General features: G+C 39.2%; 2 protein-coding genes across 3 annotated transcripts; one reads left to right on the top strand and one right to left on the bottom strand.

Moving 5' to 3' along the window:
* Window positions 1-454: 454 nt before the first annotated feature.
* On the bottom strand, window positions 455-9,432 carry SMCO3 (single-pass membrane protein with coiled-coil domains 3). Of its 2 annotated transcripts, none has more exons than XM_035028167.1 (2): window positions 9,030-9,432; window positions 455-1,734 (listed from the first exon to the last, which is right to left on the bottom strand). In XM_035028167.1, exon 2 carries the CDS (start codon window positions 1,716-1,718, stop codon window positions 1,041-1,043), a length of 678 nt encoding a protein of 225 aa, XP_034884058.1. In that variant the 5' UTR covers window positions 1,719-1,734; window positions 9,030-9,432; the 3' UTR covers window positions 455-1,040. The 2 variants fall into 2 exon arrangements, with proteins under 2 accessions (XP_034884058.1, XP_034884059.1); XM_035028168.1 differs by lacking the exon at window positions 9,030-9,432 and adding an exon at window positions 6,382-6,518.
* Window positions 9,433-10,629: 1,197 nt separating this feature from the next.
* Window positions 10,630-12,730, top strand: CUNH12orf60 (chromosome unknown C12orf60 homolog). The gene has a single exon (XM_035027868.1). It carries the CDS (start codon window positions 11,809-11,811, stop codon window positions 12,541-12,543), a length of 735 nt encoding a protein of 244 aa, XP_034883759.1. The 5' UTR covers window positions 10,630-11,808; the 3' UTR covers window positions 12,544-12,730.
* The last annotated feature ends 2,888 nt before the right edge of the window (window positions 12,731-15,618 follow it).

Raw genomic sequence — 15,618 nt, 5'->3', positions numbered from 1 at the left:
ATTACGTAAGTAGAACGCAAGAGTCACAATGGGGAGTTATTGGTTGGTGAAGGATTTAGAAAACACTTCTGTCTGCAGAAGTTAACTGAACCATTAGGCCTCCTTAGCCTCTGGATTTTTCTGAGATCAGGTAATTAATGAAATGGGGCACCTGAAGTCTTATGTGGCAAGGACAGCATCCTCCATTGTGCTAGTGTAGAAAATGAAATTTCATTTTTCTGGAAACTCCTGAGGTAATAAATTTTGACTCTCCTTTAAATAACAAATTCCTAAAAGAGTAACAGTTTCCTCTCCTGCATCCTAAATGCATTTTATGCACGTGTAGCTGGGATTTGCATGTTTGTTTTTTAAAGTGTTCCAGAGTGTTCAAACATTCACATGAGGGCTATTTAATCATCATACCGCAGTTGGTCAGGGTTGATTGCAATTATAGAAACAGAACCTTTATCTTTTCAGTTTTAACTTTTATCTTTTAAAAATCCATTCGAGTTTATAGGGTGTAATTAGTGGAAGTTACAGAACCATTGCGTCCTTTGATCATTGAAGTAAATTGTTACAACTCATATTTCAGTCTCTTCTACTTTATTGAAAATTGGGACTTAAGCTGAAGGTCAAAATGATGGTAGTATTTCTGTTTCATTCAAAGGTCCACAGTTTGTGTCTAGGCAGAAGTTACTAAGTACATCCCCTTAGAAATAAATGATGTCTGAAGCCAGTGGTGAATTAGAAAAGGAAGAGGTAACCCCTACACCCGCTCTTACACAATAGCATTTAACCTAATGTTGATCTGGTAGAGCAGAGTAAGAAGGTATCCTGGGATATAATCTTTAACCTCGCAGGGTCTAGCACCAACTGACGTAGGCATTCGTTGTTGATACAAAACTCTGGAGTCCTCTGGTTTTAGCGTCCCTTAAACCATCTTTCCAACTTGTTAACTGTATTTCTGTCCATGTTGGAAACTTGGAAAATGAAGCTAATCAAAGAAGCAAAACACTATTATTGAGAAAAACAGAAAAACATTCCAATGGCACAGTGGCTGTTCATTTCATTTGGTGTTTCACTGTGTTAGTGACCTCAGTAATGGCATGATGATATTTTTCTGAAGCGGACTTGAATTCCACCAGGTGCTTCTCATAACTTTTAATGGCTGCTTGAAGCTGTGTTTTCTCCACTGCTCCCAGGATGGCACGGAAGATCATATCTATGCCAAGGCCAAGAACAGCAACTCCTATACTACCAAGGAGAGAAGCGCCAATTTGAGCTAGCACAGTGACCAACTTGCTAATGATGCCAGTTGTGACATTTGAGCCCACAAGTTTAACAGCTACAGCACTGGCTGCAGAAGTAGCTTCTCCCAGGATGACTGAAATGACCTTTTGTACTATTGCGATTTTCTCTGTTTCCCTTTCTTTAATATCCTGAAGTTTTCTGTAAAGGGTTGGCTCTAGCTTATCTTTTAGTGCTTCATCAACCTTTTGCAATTCCTTTTGGATTTCCATCATGGCTTGGATGATGATATCACAGTTTTCTTTGATGGTCCCATCTCTTTTCATCTCGATGGAGGCCAGCCTGCACCCCAAGTGCATGTTTAAGACCTCAGTCAGCGTATTAGTGGCATGGAAACTATCAGATAAGCAGTCAAGAAGCTGCTGGTGAAGACGGCTTACTTCCTGCCTTCTCCGTGGGTTCTCTGGGTAGAGGAAGTCACTCTGAGCCATATTTCAAATATAATCTCTGAAAAATAAAATAGTAAGTCTTCACTAAAAATTTTGAAAAATACCTGCTATCTGAGTGCATTTGACCAAGAAATCTTTTACTTTATGAGTAGAAAAACAGCACTGTGCTATCTAAGGAATTCCTCAGAAAATTCAACAGGTTCTTTAAAACAATTATTATTATTATTATTATTTTTTAAAGATTTTATTTATTTATTTGAGAGAGAGAATGAGACATAGAGAGAGAGAGCACGAGATGGGGGAGGGTCAGAGGGAGAAGCAGACTCCCTGCCGAGCAGGGAGCCCGATGCGGGACTCGATCCCGGGACTCCAGGATCATGACCTGAGCCGAAGGCAGTTGCTTAACCAACTGAGCCACCCAGGCGCCCCTAAAACAATTATTTTTATGAAATTTAGAGTCCGTGTATGGGAATGTGGGTCACGAGGCAACCTACTGATGCAATAAATACGGCACTAGGTTTTTTGTGGTGGAGAGAAATCCTAGATAGGAAACATCTGTGTTTATCAAGCATCTGATTATTAATAAATAAATGTGATTATTTCCAAGTTATATTTAATAAGGTTTGACAGAGACTGCAGTTTGATATGGTTAGCTCTTGATTACCAGTACTCCTTAATTTTCCCAGGCCCTACTCACCATAATGAATAAACCTACCAGATTGGTTTCTCTAATATTTGGAGATAAATTACTAGGGCCAGAAGAATATTAAGATCTCTGAGTTTACAGAGCTATTAATAGCTAAGTTTGTTTATATACTGTTATCTTAATTTATAATATTCAAGTCACTCTGTATGTCTTTACAGGCAAATTATTTGTTCTCTAAGCCTAGGGGACATCAAAGGCAACACACAGAATCATTACAAAAACTCTTCATGTTAAGGGTATATATTCAAAATCCTTTAGATTAAAATCTCACTTGGGGAGAGATTGCGCATGGTGCAGGGGACAATGCAGTTATGACGCCCTCTGTGGTCTCCATTTGCCAAGCTTAGAAGTTAAGTTATTTAGACTGGTTTATAATGCACTTGGGCATGGTGAAGATTAGATAGAATTAGCCTTAGATAGAAGATAATGCCATTTCACAAAAGAAAGAGTAAGTAGCTAGAGTACATCATAGAATGAATAAAATGAATCAGGTAGGAGCCTTCTTGTGTTTGTTCTTATGGCTCAGTACTATGGAGAGAAAAAAGGAACAAGTATGTTCTGAGTTTATTTGGATAAAAAATTTGAGCACTGTAAGAACAATATTACAATATGCATACCTTGAATAGGCTTACTATGTGCTCGGTACTTTTATTTTTAGTTTAAACTCTTGGGAGAAAAGAGAAAATGAAATCTGTGTGGGGCTGGCACATTCTCTCTTGAGTAAACAACATCCTGATGAATTTGGGCCCTATCTGTTCTGAGACCATGGCTCTTAGTCTAGATATGGGGAACCTCACGAGCATGGAATGAAGGAATGAAGATCTTTTTCTCTCAAGAAAGTAAACATGAAAATAACCTATCCTCCAAATCATAAAGATATAATTTGGAAATAGGGGAAATATTTATTTATTTAAAAGATTTTATTTATTTGAGAGAGCATGAGAGAGAGATTGAGAGAACAAGTGGGGGGGAGAGGCAGAGGGAGAAGCAGACTCCCTGCTGAGCAGGGAGCCCAACGACGTGGGGCTCGACCCCAGGACCCCGGGGATCATGACCTGAGCCGAAGGCAGCCGCTTAACCGACTGAGGCACCAAGGTGCCCAGGAAAACTTTTTTTTTAAACGGATTGGGAACATCGTCATTTATGCTGTTCAGTTTAGAAAAATGCCTTGGTACCCTTGTTAGAATAAACTTTATCACGGTCAGAAGTTCATTTGTATCTTTGATTCAGATCCAGCATGCGCGCGTGCACGCACACACACATACACACACACTCACACCCATGTGTTACACAAATTTCCACAAAACAGTACTTAGAAAATATCTCAATTTCATTTAAAGAATTTGTTGAGGGTTTATTAAATATTCCCCAACTCACCATTGGGTTGCATACTGCACTTCGATAACCATGAATCTGGACTTTGTTTCTCCTAGAAATTTTCCATTCAACTTTTTTCTTTTCTTGGCTCCTAGTTTTCAGATACTATCATGAAGTGAAAACTCCGGTTTGAATTCAGAAGACCATCAACTATAATCCTATTCAGATATTTAGGTGAGAGGAGTCTTTCTTAGCCTGAGAAAGTATAAAATATCTCTAGCAGCTATCATCTGCAGTTATCTTAAGGCATAGCTTCCAGAAAAGGTATGTGGTTCTATTTACCTAATGATAAACAAATGGAGAGATGAGCCTTCCTCCTGGATAGGAGGTTGAATGCTTCCAACTGGTCAATTGCTTCCCACTTAACTCACTGTTTTAAGACACCTTGACAAATTAATCATAAAATAAAAATAAATTGGGGTGCTGTTTACTTGAGAAAATGTACCCAGATCTCACACAGATAGAGAGGACTCTATTTTCTCTTTCTTTTCTTCCAAGAATTGAAGCAAAATTAAACAAAACTAAATAAGATTTCTTATTTTTTCAGGAAAAAGTAATGATAGGATTTTATCCTCCCCAAATATGAAAACATTATAAAAATAATATTAGTATTGTACAGGTACAAAAGTAGATGGAATCCTGGAACAAAATAGTTCTGAAAACAGACCCTCTATACATTTAATATATAATAAACGTAGACTCTCAAATCGATAATAATTGAAATTATTGTTCTATAAATGTTCCTGGCATAATTGGCTAGTTTGGGGAGTTAAAAATTAATTTAAAAACAGTGTAGTATTTGTAAAAAATGATAAAATAGCCACTAAAAAGAAACTGGGAAAAATGCAAGAAAAATGAAGTATGAATTTCTAAAGACTGTTGTTATCAATTAGAAAAACAGTAGTTATCTAACAGCTAAATGAGCAAACAACTCTGGACAGTAAAAGAGTAGGAGCTAACTAATTGATGAAAAGACTTCAATCTTACCAGAAATCAAAGACCCAGTACTTTTTCAATTATATTTTCTTTCTTTTATATACCTAAGCCCTGACACCTGCACTTTTATACCCTTGTTTCCAGATAATCGATCTATAATTTTGTGCAAGTAACAAGTTTGAGTAAGACATCATGATGTGCTCAGAATTACTTTTCAAATCTAATGAAAAAGGACTTGTATTTTTCTGAATCGGGCTTACCTTCCTAGCTCCTTTTGTCTTGGGGAACGGCTTTGGGAGGGTTCCTTATGGCCTGCCACCATACCTTCCCAGTACTGAATACAGTTCAAAATTATTTTCATCCCAACAGTGAGATAAACATTAGAGAATTAGGTGTGGGGAAGAGGTAGGGTTTCAAGGTGAAACTAATGAATTATTTTTGGGCAGGTGAAATTTGAAGAGCCTGGTGAAGGAAGCAGTTTAATAATTCAGTAACTGTTTAGTGGACTAGTACCTTACTATGTATAAAGTAGCATGCTGGGCTTTATAGAGCATACAAAAATGAAAAGGACATGGTCCCTGCTTTTATGGCATTTTTAATCTGGTTAAGTAGTTAAGACAGACTTCAAACTACTTGTTGAGTTGAAAGTATTATGTCATTTGAAATTACAGAGTTGGTGCTTGATTTGTGCAAATACAAATTTTAAACAACCCGCAAGTTAATATGTATTACTACTAGGGCCATATGGAAACATTCAGTCACTTAGGGAAGGTTAATAATTTGTTCCCTTTCAAACTATTATTCTTAAATACATGCTTGATATTTAGAGGAGAGGTTATATAACACATGGAAAAACAGTTGGCAACGTGCAGCATTTCCACTATTGCCCATGACAATTTAGCTCTGACTCTCAAAGTGCTTACTTCACTCAGCAAAACAAAAGCCTTCCAATTAGTTGGAGGCATCCTTCTTGAAGATCCGAGTTGTCACTTAGGCATGCCTTAAGGGATGTCTTACCAACAGATATGTAGTATTTACCTAAGAAAAGCCATTTACCTAAGAAAAGAAATTACTTTTCCCTATTTTACTACATTTTCAGGCATGACCTTTTAAATATTGACTTAAAAATTCAGTCTTTCAAAAATCATTTCTTTTGGGGCGCCCTGGGTGGCTCGGTTGAGCATTTGGCTCTTGGTTTTGGCTCAGGTCATGATCTCAGGGTCCTGAAATCGAGCCCTCCGTTGTGCTCTGCGTACAGCACCGAGTCTGCTTGTCCCTCTCCCTCTGCTCCCCGCCCCTGGAATGAATAAATAAAATCTTTAAAAATAGATAATAAAATAAGAACATTTTTTCTTTTTAGTTAAGCTCCGTGCCCAACACGGGGCTTGAACTCACGACCATGAGATCAAGAGTCCCATGCTCTACTGACTGAGCTAGCCAGGTGTCCCTTAAAAGTCATTTCCAAGTCATTTTATAAATGAATTTTAAAGATTGGCGCTTTCGGTTAGCTAAATGGTATTCTTCGTCCAGTTCTTACTACCTGCACCATTTGTGTGGTAAATGTGATTTTTACAGTGTTTGTTATCAGATGATAGTGCTCCCTGTCTGTGAAAAATTCACTCTGCACAGTTGCCATCCATTTCTGAACTGCAGAGTTTGTACTGTTATTTGAGTATTTTTTGTTACCTTGGTTCACGAGGTAGGTTCTGAAGAGCCCTAGGGCAGCCTGACGGAGAATTGCTGGCCAGCAGGCGGCGCTCTTGCTCTCCGGCATGCTTATTTCACCCTAGTATTTGTGGACCAGCAGAGCTCTCTTATTGCTGTATTTGGACTGTGGGTGCATAAAATGTTTATTTGATGAGAGAGTTCTGTTGCTCTGTTGCTAAAAGGAAGTTTGGAAACCACACGTATTGTTATTGTATCTGTAACATGACTTGTTATTTCGCACAAAAAAAGAAACTTGGAAATGCTGTTGCCAGTGGTCAGCATGTTTTCGGAAATTGGAATGGAAACAAAGACCAGCCTCAAATGGATTCTCACTGAAATTAACCTTGTCAATTTTGTTGAAATGAGAAGTCAACAGTCAAGGTTAAAGAGCGTATGAGAAATAGTAGAAATATATTGGTGATTGTCTCTGAAAGTTAAGATCTATTTAGTAATACTATACAGTTGTTTTAGTTTTTTTTGGGGGGGGGGGAGGAATCACCTTCCAAAATGAAAATGTATGGATTATCACATATTCAAATAAAAAACTCTCAGGATACTTTTGTGAATAACAGCTAAATGTCAAGCGTTATAGAAATTTAAAGAGGGAAATTATATTGAACGATTAGAGGAAGTTTCATGGAGAAAGTGACATGTGATATGTGTTCTGATAGATAGTAGAATTATAACATGAAGAAATTAAAAGATTAGATAAAAAAGTACTTTGAAGTATAAAGTCAGTACAACTAATATATAAACACTTTAAAAATAAAGAAGGAAAAACACCCATAAACCTACCATCTTAAATTTTTTTTGGTTGTTCTTTTCTTTTCTTTTCTTTTTTAAAGATTTCATTTATTTGCCAGAGAGGGAGAGTACAAGCAGGGGGAGTGGCAGGCAAAGGGAGAAGCAGGCTCCTTGCTAAGCAAGGAGCCCGATGTGGGACTCAATCCCAGGATCCTGAGATCATGACCTGAGCCAAAGGCAGATGCTTAACCATCTGAGCCACCCAGGCACCCCTTGGTTGTTCTTTTCTAAAGTTTGTTTAAATGTGTAAGTATTTTTACCAAGTTGTAATAAGAGTGTAAAAACAATTTTCATCTTATATTAATTTACTTAAACACCTTCCCAAATTCTTAGTTTTTTAATAATTTTATTATATAAAATATTCCATAAGATATCCACCATAATTTAATAAATACTCAATTGTTTCCCTATCACAATATTGTAGTGGGCATTTTAATACACAATTTCCCCCCCCTTTTCAATTATCTGGATTATTTCCTCAGGATAAATTTCCAGGAGAATTGCATAATCCATGGGAATTAAAGTTTTTATTACTTTTGATATGTATTACAAATTGCATTCCAAAAACTTTTATACCATCATCAAAAAAATTTTTTGATAGCAAGTCACTGTGTATGTTTCAAAGCCAAAGATGGTTCTGTTAAATATCTATTGTTAATTTGGGAAGCACAAAGTTAAGTTTCAAAAAGAAGAGTTTTTGCTTTTGTAGAAATACATAGTGAGTATGTTAATGATGAAATGATACACATGATCTCTGAGATTGGCTTCCAAATAATCTGGAAGGGAGTGTGGAGTAGGTTTACAGAGGAAATGAGATCAAGCTTGTTTTGAAAATTTCTGACCCTGGGTTATGGGTACGTGGCAGTTTATTATTTTATCATCTCCACTGCTGTGTATGTTTGAACTTTTCCCATAGTAACAATTAAAGAAAGAGAAACAAAGAAAACATGTCTCAGCCTCTAACGTGTGCTCTCTGAGGTTTTGCGTTTCTCCCTGCTGTCACTTTACTCACTATCCACATCGGGTCCAGCTATCCTACAAGTTCACTTATTTGGGAGTTTTGGAATAGGAGATAGGTGAAACCAGAAACTTTTCAAGAGAAAATAACGGCTACTAACTAGTTCTGAGACTTCGCCTTTAATTTAAATAAAAACCCTGGCCTTTAATTAAAAAAAAACAAAACAAAGGAATTGATGATGGTATGATGACACTTTTTAAGTTCTTCTAAAGAATGTTTCTGACCAGAAAGCAGAATATCAATGACATTCATCAGCATTTGTCAAATGCTCAGGTGAGAATCCTCTATTTCTATGCCTTAAGACATTAAAGAAAAAAAAAAAGTAGACAATGTTTCTTGCCCTCAAGAAGGTAACGGAGACAGACGGCATTTAAATGCAATATAACTTATGAGGGAGCAGAAGCTCTATAAATTAACTAGTATTAGATTGCACATTCCTTCTTTCACAGATCCTGAGTGCTTATATTGATGTTAGAGACATAAAAGGAAATGCTACAATCCATATAAACAATACACAGGTGTCATTTTGTCCTTAATCCTTTCTAAAATTGATGTCTTTACAGCTTTCTCTTCCCCTCTGACTTAATCACTTATATAAGCTGTTAATTTTCTACTATATCTGGTGTCTTCAGAGAAATAAATAATCACAAGGAAGCTGCCATAGGGTCCTCTTAAAACAAAGTTTTCTTGTGACTTTATTATATTTATGGCTAGGATTCAAGACTGACATGTTATTTCAAATACCCTTTAATCCGGAGAACCAGAATATCATATCAATACTAGTAGAAATATCCATATCGCTTACCTTGCTGTGTTTCTGAGTTCAGTAGTCCCAGCAGTTGTTTAGGAATATTGTTAAAGGGCTTTTTCATCTGGTTTCATCTGGATGTTTCCATGGAATGTGATGACTTACAGCCTTTGCTAGTCTCTGCTGGGTCCCTCTGCCTGTCTGGTTTATAGACGATTTCTGCATTCCTAGTTCTCAGAATTCTTCTATTTCCTATATTAATATAAAATTAGTATGTATGAAGTAATCTAATTTGAAAGGCTAATAAAGTGGCGAAACATTGAATTTTCTGTTCTTTAATGGACTTTCTGGTTGAAAAATGCTGTACAACTGAGTTAATTCAGTTCAGCAGAGGAGATGGCTCTTTGCAGGGCTCAGGTTCTGGGATTCTGTCTTGTCAGCTATTCCAGATACTAAGTTTCTTTTTGCTTCTGTTACATTCATACCTCCATCTGTTGCTGATGCCTTTGTTTCAGTTCTCAAGAGAGAAAGCCAGATATGTGCAGCCAAATATGGTTTTTGTGTGTGTGCTCTTCTTTCCTGGCTAAACTTTCTGCTCTTTATTACCGTCTCTCATTGTGTTGGTGAATGTCTTGACAATAGGAAAGCCTTAAAGTCCAGCTTGACTTCTTTCCCTTAAAGCTTAGATCAGAGTCTTTCGTGCTTCTCCCTCTAGATTCTGTCCTCATCCCCACTGATTCCTCTATAGCAGGGACACCTCAGAAGCAGGAAAATCACTCAGTCCCCTATAACTTAATGGAAAGAAAACCCACAGCCTTTAGAATTGGGCAGTCCTGATTTTGTGTACCCAAAGTATTGCTTACTAGCCATGTACCCCTGGGAAAGCCCCTTAATCTATTTTTTTTTTCATTGGTGTGATGTGTTAGTTTGTAATTGATGGGTTGTCATATGGTTTAAATGAGATAATGCATGTAAAGCATTTGGCAGAGTGCCTGATATATGACAAAAACTTACTAAGTGGTAGCCATTCGTCTTACGTTAACAACAATCATTTCTGTTGTTATTGGGTGGGTCAGAGGATACAGAACCGAGACTCCAGCTACAAATCTAAAAGGTGCTGCTCTGTAGTTTTAAAGGAGGACTAAGTGGGGTATTATTTTGCTTTTGTCCCAGTGGGTCATTTTGCACTTGACATATCCTGGAGCTTATCATGTATGGGCACGGGGATAAAAGGGAAGAAGGATGTGTGTAGATAGTGTATCTGAAGTAAGTATGGATGGATAAGTAGGATTTTAGTAGATGTATAGGGGGTGGGGTAGGGAGGAGAGAATGCGGGTGGAGGGAATACTATAAACAAAGGAGCTAACAAAATGTTGTAGAGCATTTTCAGGGCACAAACTTAATCCAGGATGCTGGTGGCCCAGGACATATGTGAGAGCAGTGAAGGGAAGAGAAATAGTGGAAAATTGAGAGCAATCTGTAGATGACCTTAAATGCCATGCCAGGAAATTGTATTTTTTTTTAAAGATTTTATTTATTTATTTGACAGAGAGAGAGACAGTGAGAGAGGGAACACAAGCAGGGGGAGTGGGAGAGGGAGAAGCAGGCTTCCCGCTGAGCAGGGACCCCGATGCAGGGCTCGATCCCAGGACCCTGGGACCATGACCTGAGCCGAAGGCAGACGCTTAATGACTGAGCCACCCAGGCACCCAGGAAATTGTATTTTATTCTCTAGGCAATACTGAATCATTGAAGGACTTTTATTATGAGATAATATGAAGAGGTTGGATTTCAGGAAGCTTACTTTATATAAACTACATTAGTGGGTATGGCCAAAAAGGAACTCCAATGCCTACAGCAGCTGGACCAGACATATGTAGTTGAAACACTTAGTGTCAGACAATAGGGTGTAGATGGTAAATGTCCAGCTTGAAAAGGACAGCTATAGCTCTAGACACTTTTTCTAACTTATAACATGGGCTGCCAGTTAATCTCATTTTTTCAATAAGCAATAGAAATCTGGATTTCTATCTTTCAATTTTTTAAATTTAGCAGTTGATACAAGCAGTTGTTGGGTCAAACAAAACACATCTTCTGGTTGGACTTCGCCTGTGGATGCCCTAGTTTGGGACCCCTGGGCCAATGTTCACAGTCCTGTCTTTTTGTATCTCCTCCAGAATTCTACTTGTGAACATTGGTTAGAGACATCAACACTCCTCTCTATAGCAGAAGAGGATGAGTTGTAATGAAAGTATAGAAACATTCTTAGGCAAGACAGACATCTTGGGAGTTGGCATCAGGTGGTCTTGATCTTCTTTGAAGTTCAGTACTCTTTGGTCTGCTCTTCCCCACCTTTCAGAGTTATCTGATAGTTACTTTATATATTCTGTCCAGGATTTTTAGTTGTACTCAGTAGGAAAGATTGGACAGAGTGTGCTTGCTCTATCTTAACTGGAACCAGAGCCCTTCTATGTAATTTTTAAGTTTTATACAGTCTTCTCCACTAGATTGGATAATTATTGAGGATGATGCCTGAGAATAATATTACTCCATATATCAGCATATCCAATTGAGGATCCAGTACACGATATTCGCTCTGTGGCTTAAATTCATTGAAACACCCCTATTCTAGTCTTTTAATTATTTTTGTTGTTATTTTTATTAAAGCACAGGATCAAGTCCCACTTTATAGCTGGTGTAGCTTTCCTACCCTTGACAGGAGTTACTTTCCACACTTAGATTATATGGTCAGTCTTTTACGGTTGACAAATAGAATTTAAGTTTTCATCTGGATTACTACTTTGTTTTACAGCGCTGAAACATTTTTGTTGGAGAAATGTCTTCAGAATCAGAAAAGGACAAAGAGAGGCTAGTGCAAGCTGCCAAAACGTTTTTCTTTCACATGCAAGATCTTGTTGCCTTCACTAACACACTTATTGAATTGTTTAACAGCGCAATGAATACCCAGATCCACTCCATGGCTGTGAAAGAACATGATAATGTTAAGGATGTCTTTGAAAAAATATTCACAATTTTTAAAGAGATGCAATCTGTCCTGGAGGCAAAGTATGACCAGATGCAAAAGGAACCTTTATGTTCCAAGATTGCAACAGCAGTTTGCTCTATGGTTGAGAAGAATACCAATGTAAAGGAATGGCAGCAGTCAGCTAAAGAAATGTTCAAAAACGTTCAGACACCAATCATTGTCGCTGCCCTGAATAGCAGTAACATCCTTGGCAGTTTGGAATCTTCTCTTTCACTCTTGATGACATATCCCATCATGAATCTTCAGTTAAGTGACCTTTATAGAAAAGACACCGAAGACCAATCAGATGCCAACACATCGGAGAAAAACAAAAGTCCAGGTCAATCCAAAATTGGTATAGTAGACATCTTGAAAAAATTGCAGGATGCGCTAAAAGCTGAACATGTCAAGAATACCATCGAGTCAGCTGCAGATCAGTTGGAGCAAATTGTCAAAACTATGGGCCCAATCTTAGAGGTCCTCAAAAAAGCCATAAGTACTATGGAATCCAAGATTCCTGTGCCCAAGAAAGCCAATGACCAGTAGGAGTGCAACAGAGGTGCTCATTTCTGTCAGAAAATCAGTTCACATCCTGTGAATTTTGGGAGTATGTTCTAGGACCTTTGCTGCCAGAAATGTGTTATATTAGGACATAAGTGCAAAGAGTAGTCACCCAGAAGACCATTTGCCTCAAGTTTTGCTTTATTCAAATAAAAATAATCAATGAAAGCCTGCTTGACATGGGAGTTACTAAAAAAAATTTTGTTCAGAATATCAAAGTAATGTATTACATTTGGGGAAGTCTCTAAACATTACATATCATCTTAACGCATAATTAAAATAACCCGAAACTAATTTCCACTCTTGGTAATTCTATTTCTAGATACTATGTGTGAAGTCCAGGTAAATGTAAACATTATTGTTAGATAATCTGGCAGAAACTACTGTTCAGGTGCAGGAAACATATAAAATAACCTGCATTTTTAAAAAGATTTTATTTATTTACTTAAGAGAGAGAGAGCTGGAGAGAGAGAGAGAGAAAGAGAACATGAACAGGGGGAGTGGCAGAGGGAGAGGGAGAAGCAAACTCCCCGCTGAGCAGGACCCTGGGATCATGACCTGAGCTGAAGGCAGACGCTTAACCGACTGAGCTACCCAGGTGCCCCCACCTTCTGCATTTTTGTCACTCCTATACCAATCTCTGTATCATCAGTGCCTTACCTATCATAAGCCATCACTAAATACTTTTGGTATGATTTATCCAGAAGTTAATTGAGAACGATGAATGAAGAGTAATAGTTTTCTTGCTTAGTTGAGTAAGAACAGAGCAAATGATTTATTCTTGTCTGCCTCCTACTGAGGTTTTGTGATTAGGAGCTATTGGAGGTTCAAAAATGATGGTGCTCTAACCTTTCACAAAGAAAAGACCATAACACTCAGAGAAGTAGGATTTCTGAGATGTGCTCGTGTTGGCGAAGAAAGGTTAGACAAGTCCCTTTGCCCTCCCAGAACGTCTTTGGCTCTCATGCAATGGGAAAGAGTGCATGCTTTCAAGATTGCCCTATTTGACATGATACTTAACAGGAACGTTGTTGAGAATAAGAAAAGCCATTAATAACTCTAGTTCTTTAGTGGAATTTTTCTTCTGAGAATACTTAAGTTTTGTCCTCATTCAAACATCTTCTCATCTGAAGTCTTTTTTTTTTTTTAAAGATTTTATTTATTTATTCATGAGAGAGAGAGAGAGAGAGAGAGAGGCAGAGGGAGAAGCAGGCTCCCAAGGAGCAGAGAGCCCGATGCGGGACTAGATCCCAGGACCCTGGGATCATGACCTGAGCCAAAGGCAGACGCTTAACCATCTGAGCCACCCAGGCGCCCCTCATCTGAAGTCTTAAATCCCATTTTCTCCTTTAAAAATAAAACCTTTTATTTCCCTATACCTAAAAATAAGGCCAAAGCATGAGAAACTAAAAGGGAAAAAAATTGTGAGCATTTGGTGGAAAGGGGGAAGAAGACTCGCAGTTTCTGTACTTTTTAGTCTGCGATGCAGTGACGTCCACCAAGGTTGCCAGGTCACCTCCCCAGTCGTGGCTACTTCGAAGTTGCACTTTTTGCGAGCCTGAGTCAGGAGCTCAGCTCCAAAGCCAAGGCTGTCATTGGAATCACCCCTGTAATTTTGAATTAGGAATCCCTTCTTTGCTCCCTAACAGTAAGACCTTCAGAATGTCCTGTGGCCAAAGGCCAAGGGGATTTGGGCTATTTCCAGGGCTTATAGGGCTTGGAAAAAGGATGAGTTTCAATACGTGAACTCTGCATTTTCTCTCAGCTCCAAATAGCTGGCTTATTTTGAGGACGTTCTTGAAGGTATCCATTTGCTACCCTGTCCTCAAAAATACACATACATCGGGTGCCTGGGTGGCTCAGATGGTTAAGCGTCTGCCTTCAGCTCAGGTCATGATCCCAGGGTCCCGGGATCGAGTCCCGCATCGGGCTCCCTGCTCCTTGGGAGCCTGCTTCTCCCTCTGCCTCTCTCTCTTTCTCTCTCTCTGTCTCTCATGAATAAATAAATAAAATCTTTAAAAAAAAAAATACACATACATCAATGGGAGGCGGGAGGTGCAGCTCTCACTTTGTTACTTTTTCTGAACCTGTGTGTGTTCAGGTTCTCACCTGCCTTCTCTCGGTCTTAAGATTGTGTCCCAGGAGGGGCACCCGGGTGGCTCAGTCGGTTAAGCATCTGCCTTCAGCTCAGGTCATGATCCCACCGTCCCGGGATAGAGCTCTGCATCGGGCTCCTTGCTCAGGGGGGAGCTGCTTCTCCCTCTATCTCTGCCCCTCTCCCTGCTCGTGATCTCGCTCTCAAATAAATAAAATCTTAAAAACAAAACAAAAAAACAAGATTGTGTCCCAGGATATTGCAACAGCTGGGAGAGTCACATGGAAATGAATGGGCCAATGGCCAAGAAAAGTCCTGGTCATGGGATGCCTGGGTGGCTCAGTCGTTAAGCATCTGCCTTCGACTCAGGTCATGATCCCGGGGTCCTGGGATCGAGCCCCGCATTGGGCTCCTTGCTCGGCGGGGAGCCTGCTTCTCCCCCTGCTTGTGCTCTCTCTCTCTGACAAATAAATAAATAAAATCTTAAAAAAAAGACTGGAAGCATGACCGGGGGCAGTTTGAGGGAGGTCCTCACCACACGTCAATGGGAATGGAGCTAGTGTAGCCGCTTGAGGTCAGGATGGGCTGCTCGTGCTTCAGTAACGGTGGTTTCCAGATGCCTGTGGCTCCTGTGAGGCTGGCCATCACGGGCAGTGCCTCTCACATTTTCCCAGCCCCGAGGACCACTAATCTGCCCACTCTGATGACTTCTTGTCTGCAGCTGCTTCCCAGCCTCTCGACATATGCGGGGGATGGGGGGGGGGGGGGGGGGAAGCCGCACTCTTCTCAAACCTGGTATTCTTATTTACTGTTTCTGTCAAATTCTTTGTTTTGGGTTCCTCTCATTTTCTCTCCATTCCTTCAGGTTTTGAAAAGCAACCTGGGGAAGATTCACTAGTTTCTACCTCATATCTAGTTTCATTCCTCCTCAGAGGCCACGAGCACAGTGTGACCTAACTGAATGA

This window comes from Mirounga leonina, unplaced genomic scaffold (genome assembly GCF_011800145.1).
Source record: "Mirounga leonina isolate KUSES-001 unplaced genomic scaffold, KU_Mleo_1.0 Mir_201, whole genome shotgun sequence".
In the NCBI taxonomy this organism is placed as follows: Eukaryota; Metazoa; Chordata; class Mammalia; order Carnivora; family Phocidae; genus Mirounga; species Mirounga leonina.
Note: the sequence above shows the minus strand (reverse complement) of the source record. Positions and strands in the feature narration are given on the sequence as shown.

Coding starts and splice junctions, on each gene's coding strand:
- CUNH12orf60 (XM_035027868.1), top strand. CDS start 11,809: ATGTCTTCAGAATCAGAAAAGGACAAAGAGAGGCTAGTGCAAGCTGCC.
- SMCO3 (XM_035028167.1), bottom strand. CDS start 1,718: ATGGCTCAGAGTGACTTCCTCTACCCAGAGAACCCACGGAGAAGGCAG.